At 36.4% G+C, this 25125-nt stretch overlaps 2 protein-coding genes across 13 annotated transcripts in view; one reads left to right on the top strand and one right to left on the bottom strand.

The window, feature by feature from the left end:
- The window catches only part of LOC308199827 (uncharacterized protein), a 45835-nt gene extending 39834 nt beyond the window's left edge, over window positions 1-6001 (top strand). Inside the window, exon 5 of the mRNA XM_080604497.1 lies at window positions 1401-6001. Within this exon, the coding sequence (XP_080460623.1) occupies window positions 1401-1617 (217 nt within the window). The 3' untranslated portion in view covers window positions 1618-6001. The remainder of the gene's footprint in view (window positions 1-1400) is intronic.
- LOC308199825 (uncharacterized protein) overlaps window positions 1-25125 on the bottom strand; it is a 605136-nt gene that overhangs the window by 39763 nt on the left and 540248 nt on the right. The window contains exon 3 of one of the 12 annotated variants that reach the window (XR_013954992.1): window positions 6049-12198. The exons of 10 other annotated variants lie outside the window; for them this stretch is intronic. The gene's annotated coding sequence lies outside the window, so the exon portion shown is untranslated. Of the gene's footprint in view, window positions 1-6048; window positions 12199-20028; window positions 24256-25125 lie in introns of those variants that run through there. One more of the 12 variants, XR_013954993.1, reaches the window with a different exon arrangement.

Genomic DNA, 25125 nt, shown 5'->3' with positions numbered 1-25125 from the left:
GGACTTTGGCAAAATGTTCATGTTTGGCTCAAGAAACGCCAGTTTTCCATCTTCTACTCTCATCAAGAAGTCTATTGTAGAGCTTAGAAACAATTCTGTCAAAACTTCATCAAAGTATTTGCTTCCAAAATGTTCCAGTTTTGGCATAATGTCAGTTGGAGCAGAAAATATTTAATTGAAAAAATTCTGACTAGTTCCATAAATGTCATTATATTCATTAGGTACATATGTAACAGTAGCTGAATTAGCTATGTGTTTACACACATCAAGTCATCTGAAATATTATGAAGTCAAACAGGGCCCAAGGGTTGGCTGAGTAAGTGTCATAAATTTTAGTAACCCTTGATCTTAACTTCACGCTCATTAGAATATGTCTGTGAACAAAACTAACTGAAACATCAGGAAATGGTCAGAACACAAATGAAAAGCATTAGCAAAAAAAAAAAAGAACGCATTTAAATTAATTTAGAATAATGCATTAGGGTGACTGGCAAATTAAATTGATATTCAAGTCCTGACACACTTTTTTATTTGAAACTATTACAAAATTATTTATCAAATGAATTAATTTTCTGTTGATGGTAATATTAGCTTTTAAGGAACACATGAAGACCTAAAATAGTTTACTACAAGGCTTTAGGGATCATCATTCCAAACCCTCTAATGTTATTGTAACTGGGAACGTTTTCAATGAATATAATTATGTTGTATTCATGGTAAAATATATATAAATGAAATTAAAATGAGAGTTTTTTGAAGTTTTTGTACTTTATCTGATTAGTCTGCTGTCTCTCATGAAAGCAGTCAAGTCTTCTCAATCTTAGGTTGAGATGAAGAAATAGTGGATAATACTGAGCCAGTTACTTTTGTATTCATATGTAATTTCTTCTATAGTTTCTTTCTGGGTTTGTGTGGTTGCATGTGCATTTATTCCACATGTCTGAGGTCCTCTCTCTTTCTCTCTCTCTCCATCTGAAGACTTACAGGCTTTGGTTGCTATTTCTCTCCTGAATGACTGGGATGGCATATGATGGTGATATGAAAAATGCATAGAAATTAGATGGCCTGAAGAAATTGGTAGGAGCTGGCAAAATCTTTTTCCTCCAAATCCACTGTATGTCTTTGCTTTTTCTTCTTTTGAAGCTACTATTCTGTGATGTATGATAGTATTCTACAAGATATTTGCAATACTTTTTTTTTTCTCTGCAGCATACACTATCAAAGAATCACTTCCTATATAGAGCTCTTCTTTCAAACTTGTCAAGCACATTTCGTGTTTCTTAGACATCTTTTAAAATGTTGGTTTGTAGTACCCCTCATTATGCTGACATACCTTGTATAAAAGGATAATAAATGCTATTTTCTAATGGACTGCAATTGTTCTCTCCTGTTCTCTCAAGGGACCATGCTCTTAGAATATTGCTGAAGCCGAAGGAGAACATCTTTATGAGACTAGCAGAGAAGACCACTCATGACTACTACTCTTTGTCTGAAAGGACTTCTATAAGGCAGACTGTCCTTCCAAACGGCCACCAGAAGTATCATCTGGTACAAAAAGTAGGCCAAAATCAGGCTGCTCAGATGAGAAAAACTGTACCAGAAACAGAACGCAAATAAAGAGAAAACTTATTTGCACAGGAATGCTGGCAGAGTTGTTACTCAATAACTAAAAATACAGCTTTAAAACTGGTTACCTTCATAAAAACTATATATCTTATCTAGAATTAAAGCTGCTCTAATTTTAGCTTACTTTCCTCCCAAATTGACATTAAACTACCTTAAGTTCACTTAAACTGTGATTAAGATGGTTTATCTAATGGATTTTAAATAATTTAATGCAAAAGTTAGTGTAGACTTTGATACACTATTATTTACTTCCTATACAGAAGAAATTCTGGTTTCAAAAATATTCAGATTAGTATTGCTCTTGTTTTGTTGCTGTAAAACAGGGACTGCAAGATGAGGCAGAGATGGACAAATGAAAGGAGCTAGTACCTGGGCTCCAGTGAAAACAGTAATTATTGTTCCCCTTCAGCCAGCCAGGAAGCTGCCCATCACTAGGAGAGTGCATATTCATTTGGGTACTTAAGGTTCCATTAAGACAGAACAGTCCAGGAGCAAGTCATCCATAAAAGGACTCTACAAGCACATGTAAGTAAATAGGGCTATTCTACTCAGACCTGTATTTTTACCTTGCTGTAGGAGACAAAATGAGTTAGTGTCCACTAGTGATGAAGAGCTAGAACACAGTTGTTTGGCGAAGTCTGGGCAGAGAGGTGACACTTAGGAAGAGAGATGAAAGGTTTCTGGTTATGAATTACACAAGTCTGTTACAGAATATCTGGAGAGAAGAGCCCTTTATTTAGACAGGAGTAAACCTGCCAGTGTAACTGTGCTATGAAGTCCACAAGGACAGTACTCTAGTAGATACATAGCATAGCACTGTACTGTTCCGGAAACTGATGTGAAGCACCCATGCTACTGGCAGGGCTTATAGATGAGGCTTTTTAGTAAAAAGAAGATAAGGCCATGACTACAAAGCACCCCCTTTTGTTCACAGGTGTGTTCTAATGAGCATGACCCTTTGGCATATCAGCCGCTTCTCCCAGTTTTGTGTCATCAGCAAATTTTTCTGAGGGTACACTCTGTCCCATTATCCAGATCAGTTTGTATTCATCCATTTGTACAAAGTTAAACATTTATACTACTGTTAGAACTTTCTCAAATCAGAACCTAAATCTTGAGGTCTGAAGCTTAGTTTAGAAAGTCACTTTAGTCTGTAGAAACCTGTATTTGATATGTAGGTAAAACAAAAATATAAAATTGATGCTGAAGAGCTTGTACTTGACATGATTTTCAACAGTACTTCTCTAACTTCATAAATACTGAAAATAAATCAAGTTCTTTTTATATCACTCCTAAATAGTGACTCAACTGCGTAATTATAAGCACTGAAGGCTGGCAGTTTCAGCTTGGATGTTTATCTGATGTAAATGAATTATTCTCTTGGTTATGCAGAATAGGCTCAGATTATACAAAACAGGTGCAAAGATCTCACAAGAATATTTACTTTAGTTAACATTTCAATATTTCTACTTCAGTTCCACCTCAGGAGAGAAAAAGAGCAAACAAAACAATTTAAAATAAATATAAAGGATTTGCTTCAAATCTCAAAGTTTCTGTTTAGGTTCCAGTTTTGGTGTAACACTGGAGTGACAAATTTTCATTTCTGAGACATACACAAACTGTACGTAAATATACCAAACCTCAAATGTAAACACCTAACAGACCTGTCAAGTCTTAAGCACTAAGCACAAAACCTGAGGCACCTTGCCTGACTGTCCTCTGCTTCTGATACCTTCAACTCATATCATGCTAAGAAGCCACTGCCTTCCTCCTTCTCCAGAACCACATAGGCCAGACACGGCTCCTCACATCACTTATGTAAAGCTGGCTCCTCGGCTGCAGTCATCTGCCAAACTTCTGCGACACTGGCAATCTATGTCAGATTGGAAGTGTGCATAGAGATGTTCAGAGATCTGTCACTGACACCACATCTCCTGTCCCCAAGACAAGGCACCCATAGCCCCCAGGAACTCTATGGAATCTAACTTTGTAGAGAAATATTGATTTGCTAGCACAATTGAAAAAACTTTCTGAAGTGTATGATAATATATAATATATACTTCTGTTCCTTCACCAGTCTAACTTATCACGTGGTGTTGAGGGTGAGGTCTAACTGGAATTAGTATTCACAACGCTTCACAGGACATAGTCTAAGATTAATTTAAATGATGTTATGATGAAAATGAAGAAGGGACCAACCAAAGTCTTCAGAAATTTAGTGAAGATACAAGAGAATATCTGTCTCTTTAGTCATTGTTGACATGGTTTCTCCATTGGCAGCTTCTTTGTACTTTAGGGGTATGAAATTCTGTGTTGTGTGATTAGTCATTAAGTCTGTCTGTTGAGTTGAGGCCTTGATGTCACTGGAGCTCTGGTAGCTGTAGGGCTTGTCTCAGCCCAGGTTTAGGTCTTTACTTTCAATCTGTTGGAGTGTAAAGTGTAACTAAACAAGAATGATCATTTTTACTTTCCCTATTCATTTCATTTTAGAAAGGCTTAAGTGAAACTAGGTGAGTTGGGCCCTGTATCTTACATGTTTTCCATTGAAGGATATTTTCATATAGGAACTTAGATTGCTAAAAAATGATTAGCTTAATTCCTGTTGAGACATAGTAGAATTCCAATTGCCCACCTGAAAAAAAAACATATCATTTTATCATTTTTTTAGTGTTTCTATGCTGCAAGAAGCTCTGCTATTAATGGAAGTGCAGATACATCTCATGAGTATATAATAAACAGAAAATATGCTACCCTACCCTTTTCAAAAGAACTAATCAAGTACTACAAGGAAAATGAATGTAAATAAAATATTGATTAAGAACTAAAAGGATTTTAATTATATTACTTTCAGAAATAATTTAATTTAACCTAAATACACAACTGGGAGCAGATACTTTGCCTTAGCATTTTTCAAATTGCTAATTAAAATTTCCAGGAGGAAATTCAAGTTTAGTGACTGGATTTTAAACATAAATAATGTTTGCTTCTTTTCATAATAGTTTTATGAAGGTTTATGTAGTGCCAAAATGTAATACTGCATGCATGTTCTTTTAAAAATAATCAGATAACCTGGATGCTCTGCACAAACACTGTGGGTATAAAGCAGTCCTTAATTAAGAAAACTTGAAAATTAAAGTGTGATTTTGGTTACATATCTGTCATGTCTTTTTTATATAGATTTGTATCTACGTTGTTTATGGAATTCTTTAGAGATAATTGCTTTTTGGTAAGATAAAAGCAATTATAATGATGGAGCACTCTTTGTGTTTCTGTTGCCACTGAGTAGCAATTTTACTATTTATCTGAAAAGAGATGAATCTGATTCTTTATTCTTTGCCATAAAGACTTGTTCCAAAACCCAGTGATGTAAATGGAAATTACTCATCACTCTCTAATTTTGTATAGTTTTTGGCTCTCAGGGCCACTTCCTACTTTACACCATATTATTTATTAGACTGCTGATTACTTTCATATACACCAAATGGACTGGGACTACAATAATAAAGAGGTACAACATTTTGAAGATTTCTCTGAAGAATCTTTTAAAACTGTAAGTTCTTTACAGAATCTTGAGGCAAGCTGATCAAAATTTAATTAATGTCCTTTCACCCTCTTTGGATGTAAAGAAAAGTGCCAAGATAAAGGGGAAAGGAGGCTATTGAGTTACCTGTCCAAACACTTCAGAAAAAAAAATAAAAAAAAAAGAACAGTCCTCCTCTGATATTCCTTAACCTTTGATTAGGAAGCAGTAGCAAAGAGTCCCCTTTATGCCAAGAGAGAGGACTAGAACATATAATGGAAATACAACAAAATTCAGAAACACCCTGAAGAAAATTATGACAGAGAAGAATGATGTGTCCCATTAGTCAGTGCTTCCTCTCTTGGTTCATTATGTCTACGCGTCATACAGCATGTGACATACAATTTATATGCAATTTGAAAATTTTCCTTAAAAATATACAATGAATATCTATGCTGCAATTGTCAGTTTGCCTGTCCAGCCCTCCTTGCATATTTTGATTCATTTTCAACCAACTTTTCAACCAATTTGACAAGTAGATTTAGAGGTCTCAAAATATGAAAATCAGAAGAAGAAACAGAAAATCTATTAGAGCCCCTAATAACCTACAGCAAAGTTTCACAAATCACTAGATACTACAGGATCTGTAAAGCACACCAGTGTTGTGACTCCAGCCAATGGAAAGCTTTGGTCTAATCACACTTTTCTTAGACACCAGAAACCTGGAACCATGCATCTGAAGAAACCAGGTTTCACTACTCTGTTGATAATGGAAAGAATTGTTTATAAGAGATGCATAGTTTAAACATGATGGAATTTACATATTATTGGAGTTATCTGACCAACATAAAAATGACTGTCATTTTACCATTTTTCTTAAACACAGGTAAGCTTCGGACTATGTCCTGTCTTCTTCCATAGGCATCTGGTACTGGCCACTGTCAGGGTTACCGAGCTTGAGGGACCTTTGTCTTGAACAAATACGTGTGTTCCACTGTCCCTGTGACTTACTGACTGAAATATGAACAACCGAAAATTAATTTTGGCCACTCAGCACTCTGCAACCATTACGATCCTTCACACATGGTACTTCTGCAAGAGTAAGGTTTAAAAATGAAACTCTTTTTCTTTGTAGGCACTAGAGATGCAAATTTGGTGGGTCAGAATCTGAAGGCTATCTCCTCAACTGCTCTTTCTGCAACTTAATGCTTCCTTTGCACTTTGAAGTAGTTGTATTTAAGCTGCTATGTGTGCATACAGAATGATCTCTCAGGATGAAAGGTAATATGAAACTAAAGACTTTACAACATAATGCCTGAAAGAACTAAGGAAGTAGTGGAGATGCACTATTACTCACCATTAATCATTCCAGCTGGCTACACCTGTGTTAAAAATTTGTGTGCGTGTATTTACAAAATACACAAGTGTGCAAAGACTGGAGACATGGAGAGTGCACTGACTGACTTTCTTGTGTACATTGAGTGCATGTGAGGCTACAACTCAAGTAAACGAGAATGACATTGGAACGTGAAGTGTAAGCTAAAGGGAGTGTTTGAACTGCTTGATGTTCAGTGATGTATGGAGCTGACATTTGCAAACGTATGTTAGATATTCTGTTTTCATTTCTTGACCCTGTCTGTAAAGCAGTCCTTTCACCATCCAGGAAAAAGGAAGAAGAGGAGAATTCTGAGAAGTAAACTGCACTTGACATTCTTTAGTAGGCAAGTCTACAATTCTAACCTTTGTCTGCCTCCAATCATCTAAACTTTACATATACAAAATCTAGAAACATAATAATATATTATGTATGCTTCATTATGTGGAATTTTATTTAAAAAAAAATATTTCTGTAAGTCTTTAAGTATGGCTTCTTATTTCTCATTCATTAATGCTAAATTAATATTGTTGTAAACTGATCTTAACACAATTCAGTATCTTGTTTTACATTAAAATCAAAAGCAATTGGGCACTTAATATTTCTTTTGATCTGGACGGCAGTTTCTATTCTAATATTAAAAGATTTTTGTCATTTACATTTTTTCCCTCAAATTCTTCTGCTTCACAACTTTAAAAAACAGTAAAATAATGTCCTAGTGGAGTATGAGAGGAGGAATAGATCTGAATTTGTGAGACATTTAGATCCTACAGTTATTCAAGACACATGAGTATGTCAGATAATGATTATCATAAGTGAGGACTATAGAACCTCACTGGGCAGTCAGTAGTAAATGCTACGCTGTGGTTCCAATTCTATTCTTTGAACATGATCAACTAGAGCATGAAGAACCTTTGGAGAGGCTAGAATAGAACAGAATAGAACAGAACAGAATAGAACAGAACAGAATAGAATAGAATAGTTCAAAGCTCATCTAGTCCAACTGCCTGACCACTGCAGGGCTATATAAATATATATTCATTACTCAAACAAACTGACTTCAAACAAAAATGTTATAACTCAACAGACAATCTAAATCTAACATGGTCATACATTTGATTTTTGATCTGTCAATGTAAAATGAAAGTTATCTAAATATTAGATAACTCTTTTTAAAGTAAAACTCTTTAGTTTTACTCTAAAGCATGCTTGCTTGGGATCACAAAAATGCCTCTTAAAGGATAAGAAAAACAGAAAAAAATGTTATAAATCAGTATGCCAAGTTCAAGGAAGGTCATAATTTACAAAAATAAAACAAAACACTATTTATTAGACTATTCCATTTGTTTTGTAATTTTCATTCAACCTCAGTTTCTATTTAGTTCCTCATTCTGTCCCTCTATTGACAGAGGCTGATGAATATATATTTTTGTAATTTTCTTTGAAATCTGCACAGAAAACAGGACTGAACCCTAAATTCAAATAAATCACTGCAAAGACTCACTGGCTGACAAGTATGTCTTGCCTGAATGTGCCTGGTTGCTTGCACATGTGTCTAATCATTCATGTGGCTGACAAGGTATCATCTTAACAGCACAAAAAAAAAAAGCCTATAAACTGTGACCCAGATGTGGACTTCCTATAGAAACATTTAATTTCATGAACTGCTCTTTAAGGTGAAGAGAGCATGTCTACCAAAAGACAAAAAGAAAAAATAAGAGGAAAAAAGCGTGGATTACATCAGTGGGGGAACATATATCCCATATTCCCTGAGGTTTGTGGTAAGATTTTGGTTGTTTCATGTGAGTAGGATGAATCCTACAAAGAAAGTTCTCATCAGTATAGACTTATTTGTTAAATCCATTTTCCTCGACCATTTCTACTCTTTGGCCATCTGTTCTGTAGAAGAAGCTTAATGATTGATTCGTTGTGTCAAAGCAGCTGCAATGAATTACACTCATGAGGGACAGTGTAGGAAGCACCAAAGATTTCTTTTCCTCTTTTTCTGTACATCATATGGCTTTTCTTCTCTTTTCTCAGCAGTTTTGTCTCATTCAGCTTGGCCATATGGTTGAAGTGACTGAAACATCCTAAACACAGGCAGAGACATTACCATTATATCCAGCAGCTGTTAGCCACAAGCTGCCCCATCATACATTTTTATTCATGTCCCTGAGCCAAGCAGGTGAGTTACACCTCTACTTAAAGCATTCAGCCTTCAAATTCTTCTAAATGGAACTGGGAAAAGGACAATTACCAACTGAATGCCTAGAAATGCCTCTAACAGAGTTTCCCAGTCTTTCTGTAGCTGAGAAATACTAGAGAAAATTCTCATGTTTTCTGCCCCACAAGTAAGGTGACAAGTAGGCAGGCACCTATGAGCAAGGTGTTTGCATACTAGCTGCATGGAACAGAAGTTACTTTTCCCTCAGAACAAATACCTATGTGAGAATATGGATCTATATATTCACAAATTACATCACACAGTGAGCTGACAAGATTAAACATAAAGAAAATATTAATCATGCCTTGCTTATTACTGTGAGGTAACACTTGCTTTTCTTTACATAGCCCTGCAGAGTGGGAGGAGACAACTGTATGCTGCTGTATGCTGCCTGTGAGCTGGAACGATACTGGGTGGTGGGAGTGGTTGTGGGATACTCATTGGGAACGTGCAGGGGTAAATATTTAGGTGAGCACATTATCACAGTGTCTGCAAAATGCTGTGCATGGGTAGGGGATCTGTGTGAAGGTGAATATAGTTTAGTTATAGAAATATAACTAAAATGACAGTGGCTGAAAGAGGCTTGTAAGAAGGACAGGTAGGATACAAATGGCACCGTGCCACTGCTGACTGGCAGAAGACAGGAAGAAAACTGGACCAAGTCAATTGCTGCTCCCAGAAAAGAAGGTGCAGAAGCCAGGAGAGAAAGGAGATAACCAGTCTAGAGCCACAGTTTATCTGAGCTGTGTTCTCACAGTGCCCCAGTATTCACAGTAACCTGCCCTGGAAAGTATACAGCCAAAGGTGTCTGTATTGCAGTGCCTTAGATACGTGATGAACAACTATTAGCAGGTGTTAATAGGTTAGTAGGTAGGTTAGTAGGTTACTTCATAGAGTAGTAACTAGGCACTACCTATTAGTAGATAATGATGCTAGTTAATAATAATGAATAATTGTGGCTATTTATACAAAAAGCAGACACTGAAGTATTTTCTAATTGCCTAATGTGTCATAAACCATTGTGCTTATTTCTTGAAAAGATGGCACACAAATACTGAATAGTCACAAAGGGGTGTTCATAAACCAGCAGAGGATCAGAAGAATACTTGCAAAAAAAATGTACAGAGCCTAATTTCAGGCATTACATGGATTCACAGAAAACTGGAGTTTATTTGGACACTATTTCTGAACACAAAAAACACATTCTGTCTCTAAATTATTAATGACAAATTATTCACGTAGTCCTGACGGGATGGATATGGTAGTTGCTTTGCCTTTTCAACTCCTTGTGCTCTCCTTGCTGCTGGTTACTTTTTATGTGCATTGTGGCATATTTTGAGATTTAATAACCTCCACTGATGGGAGAGATGGGTGAGGAGGCAAGGAATTTCTCAAATAAGAAGGCTACTTGGGCTAACAAAGTCAAATTCATGACTGCCAGCACCACTTCTTTCTGTACAACTGTGCTTTACTCCTGCAGAAACTATTAAACCTGCCAAATATTTCTTTGGTTATTCCTTTTTTTCTGTCTCCCTCAAGTTGAAAGATTCATAGCCAATCAGATAAGGTCCCTGTATGCGAGCTAATGAGGTTAATATATTATCTGCAAATATGTGAAGACTGAACCAGGAACTTAGCTATTGAGACCTGTTCACAAGGAAAGTCAATCCCATTTTGTAGCTGTGGCTTTCTTGATCTTACTATCTTACCTTTTGTTTTTCTTTATTGTTGGTTTTGTTGGTGGTGCTATTTGGTATAAGACACCTGCTCCACTTTCCTTTCTGAAATATAGAAGAAAGGCTTGCCTATGCTCTTTATTTAGATTCTGTAAGGCATTTAAAAGAACGTTCTTCCTTATTTTTTCTTTATTGCCTGGCTTATGATTGGAGTGTTTACCATCCTGCACTGTACGCTGTTGTCTTACATTTTGTCGTTACATTTTTCTTTATGTTCTTATCACTGTATTCTGTAGACAACAATTGTCAACAAAAAGAGTAAGATTAGAAGAAGTTGATTTGAAATATAGGAGAGAAGACAGATACGGTATTTCTGAAATGCAGGGAGTATATCAGGTACATCTAATAACACAAAAACTTGCATAAGAATCACTTTATGAACATTCAGATCCATGTCGTGTTGGATGGGGGTCACTGAAGTAATTTTAACTGTCACATTTCACATTAGAGTGTTATAATGGAAATGATTCCTCCTCTTATGCCTGAGTTATGAAAAAATGTGGTTATATTATGCAAGCATTAATTGTACATAGCATTTCTGTTACTAGAATTTTTCCTTGTATTACTGGAATTTTTCAATTGCTATTATCTTTTCAAGTATTTTAATTAGTGTTTAATTCCTGTATTTACTATCTTTGCGAAGTTTGAGATCAGTGTAGACCATCATATGAATTTTTCTTTTATTCCTCTTCATATAACTTTACTAGGAAATCATAATCTATTTATGACATTGCCCCCCCACCCATTCCTACCTCATTATGAATCTTGTTCTTTTTTGGTCTTTTTCCATAACAACAAAAGATATGGATATTAATAGTCCTACTGCTCCAAATACAGAAATAATTCATAATGTTAGACTCTGAAATCCTGGCTAGAGAAGAAAAACAAGTCAGATGTCCAGATAAAGTCTGACTCAAAGTTTTTGGAAAACTGTGGAAAAGTTTACGGAGATTTCAGATCAATCTCAGATTCTTGTCAGAGAAGAGCAGTAAATACTAACTTACTGATATGGCTGACGTTTGTGTGTGCCACCAATAAGAAACGTTAGGGAATACACACATTTGTAGAGAAACTCATTAAAGTCTCTCCCTCCTTCAGCTTAGAAACACATTAATTTTCCATCCATTCTTTCTCATTACAATTCTGAAATTATCATAAACATTGCAAAAAGAAAAATATGTCATGTCCTTTTCTAGTTAGAGTCTATCATAAAAGGGGAGTACTTTCAGAGACATTCTTTGCTCTATTGTACATAAAAAGTGAACATATTTTAATGAACATTTTAATTCTTGAACTGAATTCTTTTACTCTAAGAAATGTTCATAAAAATCTCCCAGCAATCTGGGGGGGGAGAACAACATCATGGGCTATTACAAAAAGACTTTTACTATAACATTTACTACACATACTATTACAAAAAGACTTTTACTATAGTTTTCTTTCAGTGATCTGTTAGTCTGAGCAGTTCAGAGGTAGGCATGTTCAGTCAGTCATCAGAGAAATGACTCGTATAATTCTCTTACTTGTCGTCCCTTTTAAGCAAATGGAAAGGATAGCAAATGGTTTCTAAATCACTCTTAGAGGCTGGTCTCCTAGTCCCAATATCTGAGATGCACTCCTGTGCCTTATGCTTTAGATATAAATGTAGTGACCATCCATCATTGTAGTAGAAGAAGGTGTGGCAACCAGTAATTCTTTGTTTTCCTCTGGTGCTACCCTTTCAGTGAAAAGATAAGAGAGTAATTGTTAAAACCACAACATCAGATTGCTGTTTGACTTGGAACTCTAGTTTAAACTAGACGAGTTGTTTGACTGGGATGAAAGACAAATAGGAAAGCAGAAAATGAATTATGGAAAGACTTAAGAAGTAGTGAACTGCAGTTTTGCTGTACTCAACTTGCTGTTTGCACTGTCTGTACAAGTATTACTGTATCACCTTAACTGACAAGTTTTTCCTATACTACAGGCTAAATAAGAACTCAATTAGGAAAAAAAAATATCCCCTAACTTTGGACAGCCTCTGTAAAATAATATCTTTCTTAGGGAAGGCACACATCTAATTCTAAATTACTTAAATCCCTTCTTGGAATGGATAAGATCATATATGTCTTTTTTGTTTTGTTTTGTTTTGTTCTCCTTTTGTAGGAGACAGGCTTGAATACAATGGAAACCGCAAAACAAAATTAATCAAAAATTTACTGCAGTGTTTGCTGGAGTATATATGACCTAATTAAAAACCATCTTGATACCCAAGAATGTATGTGAAGTAACTAATGTGGTTGCTCCTGAATGTACAAGCCACCTCATTGTTCACACCCACCCAGTTGTTTAGTCTTACCGCAGGCATTCCTGTATCTGCTGCACTATGTGATTTTACTTTCCTTAGCATCAACAAGTTTTGCCAACATAAAATCATTGCTCCAATTAAATTTCCTACATGTGTTACATCAGTGCAAGTCATAGCAAGGAAGCCCACACACATTTTAATGTTTTCTGTAATTTGTTAGTGGTCAGTATTTTTGTAATCAAGCAATTTCCGTAAATTCTGTATGTTGATGTTGTAGAATGTGAAACACTGTTGTGGTTTAACCTGGCCGGCAGCTAAACACCACACAGCCGTTCGCTCACCCTCCCCCCCTCCCTCTCTGGGATGGGGAAGAGAAACAGGAAAGTGAAGCCTGTGAGTTGAGATAAAGACAGTTTATTAAGACAGAAAATAATAATAATAATAATGATAATAGTACTACTAATAATAACGTGTACGAAACAAGTGATGCACAATGCAATTGCTCACCACCCGCTGACCGATGCCCAGCCTATTCCCGAGCAGCCGCCCCCCCACCCCGGCTAGCCACCCCTATATATTGTTTAGCATGACATCAGATGGTATAGAATAACCTTTTGGCCAGTTTGGGTCAGCTGTCCTGGGTCTGTCCCCTCCCAGCTCCTGCTGCACCCCCAGCCTGCCTGCTGGCAGGACAGAGCGAGAGGGTGAATAGTCCTTGGCTTAGTGTAAGCACTGCTCTGCAACAATTAAAACATCAGCATGTTATCAGCGCTCTTCTCATCCTAATCCAAAACATAGCACCCTACCAGCTACTAGGAGGAAAATTAACTCTATCCAAGCTGAAACCAGGACAAACACAAACATCTACATTTTGATGAAGAAATTATCATGGTGCAAAGAGTGATTCCTCAAGGCTGGTTGAGTTGCTTGGCTGAGGGGACCGATAATAACAGTGAATGTCAATTGCCAAAATGAAGGTTCTAGAAACCTTTTAACATATTTCAGACATGGCTACTATCTCAATAATTAATTCAATGAAGCCCCTTGTGGGGAAAATTAACCCTGTCTTGCATGTCTGACATAAAACAACACAGAAGGACAAACAAAAATATTCAAAGTATCACCATAATTTAGTGTAATCTGCAGAAATAGGGATGTTCTGCAGTCTAGTGGGGCTCTTGCTGCAGTATAATTGAAATCAGATTATTCTGCAATAGGGCACTACTGTCTGATAGTATTAATTAAATGAACACCTCTGGCACAAGGGGTAATTCTGAGTTCTTTCAGTACATCTGAGATGCTGAATAATCACCACTTCCACATAGTCTGGAGAGTCTAATTATGATGGTGGAACACAGATAGACTGTGGATACATTTCTATTTTCAGTGGGCCCAGAAATGCATTCTGAAGTCCAGAGTAGCTTGTGTATGGATCCAGAGTTCGTGACTGGTCCCAGTCTGGTTAGGATGGGGAAGCACAGAACTCAGCAAGCCCTGAATGCTGGCTTGTGTGGATTTATTTATTTATTTATTTTGCATATGTGTGGAGACTCTGCTCCCTGGGAATATTGGTGGAACCACAAAGAGCCTCAAATAATATTTTGAAACTAGAATGGCATTGCAGAATTGAGTAGTGGCTCTAATTTTGACAAGGAGATTATATTTGTGAAAATAAATAATAGATAATAACAAGTTACAAGTATGAAACTCTCCATCATACTGAAGTGCACGTGGGTTCATGACAAGAATATGAAAGAGGCCCATTAATGAGAAATGGTAAAGAAATAAAATGGAGACCCCAACTGTATGACTTGGATAGATAAGCCAATCCACAAAGGACTGTGGCCCCACTACAGTAATTGAACAAGACCTACAATAGTAATTACCAGAAAATATTAATGACCATGACATAGAAGGCAGAAAGCTTATGAGCTGGATTGGTGTATTTTAACAATGAGAGGTCTGAAAGAAGACGCAGCGGATAAGTCTGCCTTGACGCTTTAGTTTGGATCAGGAGTGTTCTTTAAAGAGAATCTTCAAATTATCTCTACTTATCACTCTGTGGTTTACTCTTTGGGTGTACACAAACTGGATTCCTTTCAGATTAAAACTAAACCAGTAGGTGTGGTTTAGGAATGACCAGTGCACTCCAGTTACTAATAGATATTCAGTTCCCAGGACTAGCCTATGATCAGTACAAAGTCAAACGACCAGAATGCGTATAGTGTGGATGTTGGTTCTTTAGCACCAACTGTTATCATGGGTATAGTGTTGGCATGAAAAGGCTTTTGAAACTCATAGAGTCATGTGGTGCTGTCTGTTACTTCTTAAATATCCTCAGTGGCTTTGGCCAAGAGTACTGGGCTCAGGCCCCTTTCTGAATTTCATATTAAACTCGTTACTTCAACTCACTTGCAATATGCTAAACAGTTGCAATATATTTGACTTTCAATAGCAAAATAATAGAAAACAAGACCAGAGAAAAGACATTATGTAAATGATTTCAGTAACTGTGAGGTGGAACTAAGATCATTAGGGTCTCTTCAGCTCCACACAGTAGAGACAAAATTTTCTAGTAAGTCCAGGTTTGTGACTCGTGTAGAACTCACTTTCCTTTTTGTATTTTAGAGGAGCATGTTTCCAGATCTTTTTCTACTGTTTACTGATTTTTCAGTAACTTTGTTGTTCTGATTTTCCATTTGCGCTTCACAAATTCTTTCTAATCTGTCAAATTAATTAGAGAAATTTATGATCCTGTATTGTAATAGCATTTAATCAAGCTCTAAGACTACAGTGCTCCCTAGAACTAAATGACTGTTGCATACAAAGATCACAGTACACTTAATATCAATTAATTATGGACTACAGACAGTAGAAGCTTGTTAGCAAAACTCCAAGCATAAAACAAAATCTTTTTTAATAAATAAAAACAAAATACCCACCTGACCATATATAGTTTATAACTATCCCACAGACTGAAGCATTAGGCTTTAACATACACTTACAGATGGATGCAATTTAAATGTTATGTCATCATGCAAGAGACATCCAATTACTGCATCTTTCAAAATACTAAATGAATATTCATCCTTTAAAGTTTTAGAAATATTGGGGAACATCTGATCTGAATAACCAATTCAAAGTAAAATATATACATGTGGTATACACGAGTAAAAATGCTTACATGCATAGGTATATTTACAGATGTGTAAACAGGGGAGTAAGAAAAAGGAAGACAAATTCTGAAAATGCAGAACAAGGCAAGTCTCTGGCAGATTAAGTGCATCTCAGTTAGAAAAAAGATATCTACAGTCTGGTAATTTTTCAGCATATTTCAATGACTTCTGAACCAATGTTTGGTTAAAATCTTTTGAAATCTATCCAGGACAGTTAGTAGCATTTTAAAATCATTTAGGGATCATGGAAAAGAATTCAGTGCATACAAAAACACTTGCAAATCACAGGACAGAGCTCACTCCTGAGCTCGGATTCCTGGGCTGCTGTGCAATAGCTTCATCTGAAGGCCATATTTTCCATAACAATGCTACTTGGAGAAGCCTAATTTACACATTGCCACTGTGACGCATTGTGTTATTCCTCAGAACACCAGGGTGCATTGTTCATGTCACATTACATTTGTGCTACAATTAAAGTCACTGTCTGAGTCTGACACAGTTTTATATGATTGTCACACGGTAGATTGTATACTGAAGGATCTTAAAAAGTGATCAAAAATAATCCCAAAACTGGCCTAGGAATGGAATAGGTGTTAAAGATTAACTTTGCAACTATTATGTACATGTATACTATACGTATGTCTCTATATAAAATATATATATGCGTGGGTGGTTTGTTACAAAGAGTTTTTCAGTCTTCACCATTTACCACTCATGTTTATCCTCACAAGTACACTGGCATTAGCGATCCTTAAAGACGTAAGTTAACAAACCTTCACAGCCGAGTGTAGTGTGACAAAATAAAGAAAGCGAATTTTCATTAAATATTAGGCAAAACTGTCAATCCCATGGTAAAGTGGCCTGTGGAAAACAAAATTTTGGGAGCCAGCTGTTCAAAGCATTTAAGACCATGCTGGCCGCAATGGGATGTTATCACACTGCCTGACTTTACACCTCTAATTTACATGATTTAATTAGGAGCAAAACTCCCTATGCAGTTAACAGATTCTCCAAAGAATGAATCAAAACACCTATTCAGAAGCCTATTTTACAAACAATGATTACACAAGGAATCATAGTTCTATATTTAGGCCTTTAGATTAAATGCCTTAAGGAAAACAGTATGAACATCCCCAATACCAGAAAATGAACAATTAAGAACATCTCTTACTGACAGATAATTTCAAATGACTTCTTAAATTACCTTCTGAGATGAACAAAAAGTTTTTATCAGACTTGCATGTGGAAACCAGAGGTAAACAACTTCTTTGAGGCAGTATGGTGGCAAATTCAAGCAAAACATGGATCTGAAGAATAATACCTAATTAATAACAGCTAATACCTAATTAATAATTATTATGGCAATAGCCAGGGTAGCTTTGATCTGGCCAGATAGCTGGTACCTTTGATAAAAACCAGAAGCTACCTCAGTGTTTTACAGAACATATGATTCAGATAGAGAAGCTGTTATCTGTCATATAACAAACTTCTGAAATTCAATCCTAGCTCAACTGAAGCTGTTCAGAATTTGCCATTGATGTCAACAGGACTGAAATTTTATTTCTGATGCATATATGATAAGGAAATCTCTCTCTCTCTATTTTTTTTTTCTTCCCAGTGTGCAAAGTAAGCGAAAGCAGAGATGTTGCCAATTTTTACTTTGTAGATATATTTCATGACATTTATGTCATGCTATAGTCAGATGAATCAATATAATCAATTTCACAGGGGACAAACAGAAGAAGGACACAAGTTATTAGTACATCTATTTTTGACATTACTAGGACTGTTTAGAACACCTTTGCACTGCTTCTATAATACAGGAATCAGTACATTCTGCTACTGTAGGATCTTAAAATAGCACCAAAAGTTAATTTTTGATAGTCAACGTTTAAGAATGTTGACTGATGAATATGCTTAATTGATAACGAGTGCTTGATTAAAACCTTTTGAATTCCAACATGAAACATATAATTTATGCATTTCAAACCTATGAAGAGTGAAAATCCTCAAGGTAAACATAATCAAAGATTGTTGATATAAAGGTGAGGATTTGGACAGAAGTTTCATAATGCCAATGCCGAACCAGTCTTAAAGGCATGCTGAAATTGGCTTTTCTGCTTGAAAATAGCACTTTATATACATACAGTTCCACTGAAATTGATACCATAGTCAGTCCCAATGTGCTTTGTGAGAAATGACTTATGTATTTTAGTGTTTGTATTATTATAACTGATCAACAAGGGATCCAACCTAGAAGTTGGTATGACTTGAAGTCAACCAAAAGAAGTTGAATGAACTAAGACTAGTCATGTGTGTTTCCTTGTGTTGCCTGTGTTCTGTGTGCCTCTAAATTCTCCCAGTCACACCTACCACCTCCTTGTCATCTTTGTTTCTCTTAACCATCAATTCTACATAGAGATCCCTAAGCTAGCACTAAACCAAGCCATCTTCGTGCACACAGCCCAGTCTCGTGCAGATGGGTCACTTGGAAGCAACAGATCTTTTGTACTCAAGAAGAACTGGAAAAAAAATCAAATATTAGAAGCAGTAGATCTTCCGCACTCACTCTGTACTTGATCTAATAACTATAGACAGAGCTTAATAGATTGAAGAGAGTGGTTGGAGAAAGACTATATGCTTCAGCAAAAAATATATGTGTCAATGAAGCAATGTGTGACTGGCTCTGCATTATATTCCCCAGCACTACCCCTTCTAGAGTGAGACTACAAAAAGCACACCTGGATCTGTAGTTTTGATATTATGCCATTAACATCAGTGCTCAAATTTAACTCCATAGGGAAATAATGGGTGATATAGGAATGTTATGAGAAACGATGAATTAAGTTAAGCAACTGTAGGTTTGGTGACACTTCTGTTTTTAGATATAATACTCGACAAGCAATCCCAAGTCAATAAACTTGAGCTGTATATCAGATATTAAGCAATATGGAAAATATAAGAAATAATCCACCCACAACTTGGCAGTATAGCAGTTGTTGGAGGTAACAGTTCGTAGGGTCATATATTTGGCCTCTCCCTTTTTTAAAAGTAGCAAGATAAGCTGTCTTATTAGAAATGATGAATCAGCTGATCACAACTGTACAAATACTAAGTGAAATTAATTACAATTTCTATTACAACAGTATATTTCCAACACAGGCCTTTGTTTTTAAAAGGTTCCCAATCAATGCTATTTTTTTCTCAAACAAGTTTCAAACAGCAAATGTTTTTATTATTCTTTTCAAATGAATAAATATGTTTTGTTTGCACAAACTGGGATTAAATGTATAGTTTCTAGAATGTAATAGACCTTGTCCAATGAAAAATTTTTAACAACTTCTGTTATTTTAATATATATGGAAATCCGTAAATCTAGTGTGATTGCCAGCCTTATAAAAGAGGATAGACCTTACAGTTATTTCAACCAATAGTACAGATACAGGTCAAGCATGTGAACCTGCAAGACAGATGTAGGAAAAATCAGGACTGAAAGTACTGTAAGTCTTATCCAAGTTAATGGCTTTGTCAGAGGGAGAGTGAGTTGAAGACTGGGTTAGACATAAAACAGATCAACTCTATTAATCTCATTTAAAGGTTTTCAGAGGAAATAGAAAAACACTGATGGATTTGTTATTAAGATACCAAATCTAAATCCCTTCCAAGCCACCCGTGTTATCTTAGGCTCAGTCTTTAAAAATTATTCAGCTGACTTTGGGTGGTTTTGATTGCTTTGTCTTATCTTCAAAGTAGCTACATTTTTACAAAATTTCTAAAGTCTGTTTCCATAAATAGACAAACTGGTGATGTTCTATGACGGGAATATCCACTGACCTATTGTCAAAAATCTTAATTTTTTAAGAAAACTAAAACTGGCATTTCACCAGCAGCTGATAGTTCATAGGCTTGATAAGAAAAGGAGGCAAACAATTTATCAAAGCTGTATAGTGTAAAAAAGAAAAGCATTTTCCCTCCTCTTATTTCACAGAACTTCCTTATACCAAGAATCTTGGTTTCCTCACCTACTAGATAAGAAGAATGACAATGAAGATACATCCAGAAGCGATACTCCTGGTAGCATGGATTTTTTGAAGGGCAAACTACCATTACTGTTGAAATGGTTGGTTTCTCTCCAAATTTGTGCTTTCATGTGGAGGTACTGAAGGCAACCAGCCTGTGCTGTTGCTGTTTTCAGTGATGATTTACTGACATTTCCTTCAGATTAATGCTGTTCTCCTTTTTCCTCTTTATTTTTTTCTTCCCCTGGGGAATACATAGGTGACTTTTTCTGGGCCAGTTTAAAGAAAGCAACTAGCTTAACTTCCATAGGACTGAAGCAATGACATGTGAGATTTCAAAACATGACAGTAGAGGACAGTGGGAGATCTAGTGCTTAGGACATACCCAGAAGCCCAGAGTCAATAATAGCCTTACTCTGCCCCTGCCATACCAAAGTCAATATTCAGGTCTGCCTTGAAACAACTACTCCAACCAAACCACTTAGCCCATAGATACTTTGGTTTACCTCTTGCCAGCTTATTCATGTATTAAGAACACATTAACTTGTAAATCCTATAAGCAATGCTTTCTGTCTCCCTACTTTAAGAAACAGTGTTCTAAAGCAAAATTAATACTTCCATTTGCAAGGGATGAGCTCAACTGATACAGTACAAAGTACTGTCCTTTCAAGAGTACTTTAGTTCCATTAAGTGAGATATAGTGACAGACTAGGAGATGCTTACGAATGAATTTCCAGTTGTGGTCTTCTCACTGTCACATTTTCTCTGTCAAACTTGTGATTCTCAGATTAGCTCTTTAGTGAGAAGAATCAAGTCCCATAGCAAATGACAACTGCAGTTTCCCGATTTCATTAGTGTCTCCAGCCAGCCAGTGAAACTGGCCACTTTGTAGTTTGTCATTGTCTTGGAAACTAATTTAATACTGCCCTATGAAATGACCCCTTACTAGAATGTACTGTGTAACTGGCATGGCACATGGATTTTCCATCCCAGATACAGCAGAGACCATATAATCATAGAGGAAATAGTGAGAGCACTGTCAGTGTCAGTCATGGAGGAGGTTATTTTAACTCATGCCAAAAATGCTTTACATCTCCCATAGCGAAGAGCATTTTCTTTCTCCATGGACATAAAGGAATCATTGGTTTAAAAAGAAATCAGTTATATAAACACACACTGTTCATTAGTTGTCACCTCATCACAGGGCAAAAATTAATTTTAGCAGTTCATATTTTCTCAGTTCTGTGATTTTACACTGGTTTGTATGATGCTACATTTCACTGAAGCAAATTTTAACTCCTGAGTACTGGGATGTTGGGAACTACTGATACTTAGCAGAGGAGAAGAGAAGGGGGGGGGAAAAAGCACAGTGTTTTGTGTGAGTGTCAGGAAGTAGAAAATCCTCACTACAGACCAGAGCATCAATATAATCAAAATTTAAAAAAGAAAAAAAAAAAAGAAAAAAAGACTTCTGGCATCCAAATGAGTTTGATTCTTGTTGAAATAGACCTGTGCTCCCAAATCACATATGTGCTTTTAAATGCTTCCACTCTGTTGTTTGGATAGTCAGCTATTAAAGGAGAATTTCTCAGGATTCCTAATTTCCCAATGACCTGCATGAGATGTGAAGTGCCACTAAAACTTGTTTAGCTTTTTGGGCATAGGAGAAAAGTCTCCAGGATTAAGAAAAATGTAAACTCTCTCTAAAGAATATTTGAATGTTTTGCTGGGAAGAGCTGAAGCAGTGAGATATCCCACCTAAACCTGCCTTTTATTACGTGCTTTTGTATCTGCCATGAGGTACAGATTCAGGAAGCAGCTGCTGAGGGAATCAGCAACAAGTACTGGCACAAACAGAACTGGCATTTCAGGCCTTTTTTTTGTGTGTGTGTTGCTTTCCACACTTACTTGGAATTTGGTAAAGCAAAGACATTTACTGACTGAACAAGATAACGCAAATAATTCACATTCATAGCATGTAGGAATCTGAACTGTGCAGAACCTGAAAACTATCTAAACATTTGTCTTGATCTCACAGAAGGGAGACACTTTTCCATAAGAATAAGAGAGACTGTGTTGGAGACATTTGAGAATGTCTGAAAAATCAAGGACTGGTTAAGAATATCTACCCAATAATTTTCTGGAGAGAGTTCCTTTATGATTGAATTAGGTTTCCTGATGACACTTGCATTTCTAACTGCAAGCAGATGCCAGGAAAGACAGAACAGAAAAGGCATACATGAAAAGAGCTTGAGTGAGCCTTTTGAGAGTTCTGTAAAAGTTGAGATCATTTCTCTGCAAGCACCAGTTTTTGACACACCCATAAAGTACTCAAAATCTTATTTGTTATGATCTGCTCATCTGCACTGTCATTCCAACATAGGAGCTGTGATGATGCAGGACCACACATCATAGTGATTTATGTGAGCAAGGAGATCATTGACAGCAAGAAGTTTAGGGGTTACTCTTATTTCATTTTTATAAAAGCACAAAATAAGAGTAAAATGTTTCCGCTGAAGGGAACTTATTGCAGATTCTTCCTCTGTGTATAGTATACAGAGAAGCTTTCAGATAGGATAAGGAAATGTTTTTTTGTTTTTTTTTTTGTTTTCTTTTTCCCTTTCTATTTTTACTCCACAAAAAATCAAGTAAAAGATTGATTAAGGTCTAGATAGCCCTACTTTCTTTCTGGGAAAGACCTCTTGACAACCAGACTTGGGTAGCTATTGCCTTCTAAGTCTGCAAGACTCAAACATTACTAACTGAAAACGTTATACTTCTAAAAATTTCTTAAAGCATGCATATTTGATCCTTAAAAATGTTATTCTAAAGGTATAAATATAATAATGACTGCCAAATTAAGCTCAAATCTTTCATGGCATTTGCTATACTTTGTACGGTTTAGTTAACCTTTCATTGTTTTCAGAAAAAAAAAAAAACTTTCATTTGGAGTTAGCGTCATTTAACAAGCCTTTACTAAAAACTGTGTTACAGACTATTTATTTATTTAAAATATACACAAAGAAAGCCAAGATAAATATTAACAGAGTCCATCTAGTCAGAGAACATCTGGAAAGACACCTTATATCTTCCTTCTGCTTTCTAGCTAACTCAGAATATTAGATTTCTGTTCCTCCTTTTTTTTTGTTCCTCTTTTTTTTTTTTTTTTTTTTTACCACATACAGTAAATTCCCCTAGTCTGTCGAGCTGAAAGAAGAAAGAAGAAGAAAGAGGTCTGTTTGCTGATGACATCCTGCCCTGATTTGTCAACTGTGACAAGGGGGAGGAAGATCTTACCTTAAAATAGAGGCTGGATGGAAAAGGCAAAACACAATTGATCAACTGTGCTGCAACTAAAACTGTTTTAAGGAGGTACTGAAATAGCCTGAAATATCAGAGGAAATGATAATTAAATGACAAATTGGAAGAAGAATCCCCTCACCTTCTAGTCTGTCACATAACAGTATGAGATTACCAGAGGAGGTTGGAACACTGTCTCCTACAGCATGACTGAACTTCTTGACGTGAAGGGCTCTATCTAAGAAACGAAACCTGGGCATCCAGTGGAGGAGATATCTCTCATTTTCACACCATACCATACCATCACCAACACAGTTCTCACTGACTTCATGAATTTTCACAGACAGAGAAATTTTACTGTGTGTGAAACGCTGTAGCTCTGGATATATACTGGCTACTCTAGCAAGACTCTTGCTTCCTTAACGCTGGAATGAAGAGTTGAAATACATGCCTCATCTAGCATAGAGAATCCACACTAATTCTGCTGGGGACTGGGCCTTTCTACACACATCCAGAAAGGCATGGTGTTGTTCACTCTTCAACAGTTATTTGCTCCTTAAGAGCACGGGTAATTTGATAGGCATTATTTTTCATTTGTTTATTTGAAAGCTCTTAGTAAATTATCAAGTCAGCCTTGGCAAAAGGAAGAGTTTGGTGTACACCAGATGTTTTTGTGCCATCTTGATCATGACTCCTTTTCATGACTACCTTGCTAAGTTACTTGGTTAGCTGTGTGCATGACTGCTAAGTATTTCAGCATTGCTCTGGAACCAAGAGGTGAGTTTCACTGTCAAACAGAACTGATGCTTTAAGTTATTCATCACATTTAGGAAAACTTAGGAGGAAAGAGTATATCAGCTTTTGTTACCGCACTTTTACATAATCAGCTGGCACTGGACTAAATTGCTGTAGCTTTAGCTTTTGAGTTTGTTTTCATGGTAATCCTCCCCCCACTCCCAATTCCAGCAGCTCACATGGTGATGTGGGATGATCTGTGAAAGGAGACAAAAAAAGTCTGTGCTGTTTTAACCAAGCCTTTAAAATACAAATGTTCTCTCCTGCAAGAGAACAACAAGCAGTTCAAGAACAACTTGGGGATCTAGTGATTAGCAACCTTACTCCTGGTAGGTGAAAAGGTGTTTGTTTCTGTTAACCAATTTAAGAACAATCTTTGCAAGGACCATGCACTTTTGTAATCCTAACATGGAGATGTAATTTAAACAATGATAACATCTAGATTTTACCTCAACTTGCTAACAAATGTGAAAATCATAGACACAAGTTTCTCTTGAGTTACTTGATTCAAATTGCTCTTTGAGGTACAGTCATGCAGTATTGTAACTATAACATTGTCAAGGCCAGAGCTGGTATATCTGCAATGTTTGGATGCACCTGTTGAGGCTGGTGTGGGTTCAGAGACTGCTGCACTGTGCTCTAATTAGCTTCAATAACAACCTAAATTGGAAATAATTATTGAAGGGTTGTCTTCTCTACATTAGAAGCAGGGAACATTTATGGCTGGTCTCCATATGAACTTCCAGATCTGACCATCTCCTGTCCACATGGGGGCCTCATTTTGGCAGCCTACTAGGAAACACAGCTAATATTTAGTAAGTTTTATATTCAGCTGATTAGTATGCTCAGGCATGTCTTGAGGATCCATAGGATTGCACTTGCAGAGTTGTGATTTGTATTCCTTGTGAAGGGCCTCAAGGTGAAGGTGTTACTCATATTTTAATGTAAATATACCCTTGTACCTGAGGCCAAATATGGATATCAAAATCTGTGGGTGCAGAGCCAGAATAAAAAACAGCAGCAAAAAAAAGAAACAAAAAACAAAAACACCCAAAGATGATTCTCAG

Source organism: Anser brachyrhynchus, assembly GCF_964034855.1.
Source record: "Anser brachyrhynchus genome assembly, chromosome: 9".
In the NCBI taxonomy this organism is placed as follows: domain Eukaryota; kingdom Metazoa; phylum Chordata; class Aves; order Anseriformes; family Anatidae; genus Anser; species Anser brachyrhynchus.
Note: the sequence above shows the minus strand (reverse complement) of the source record. Positions and strands in the feature narration are given on the sequence as shown.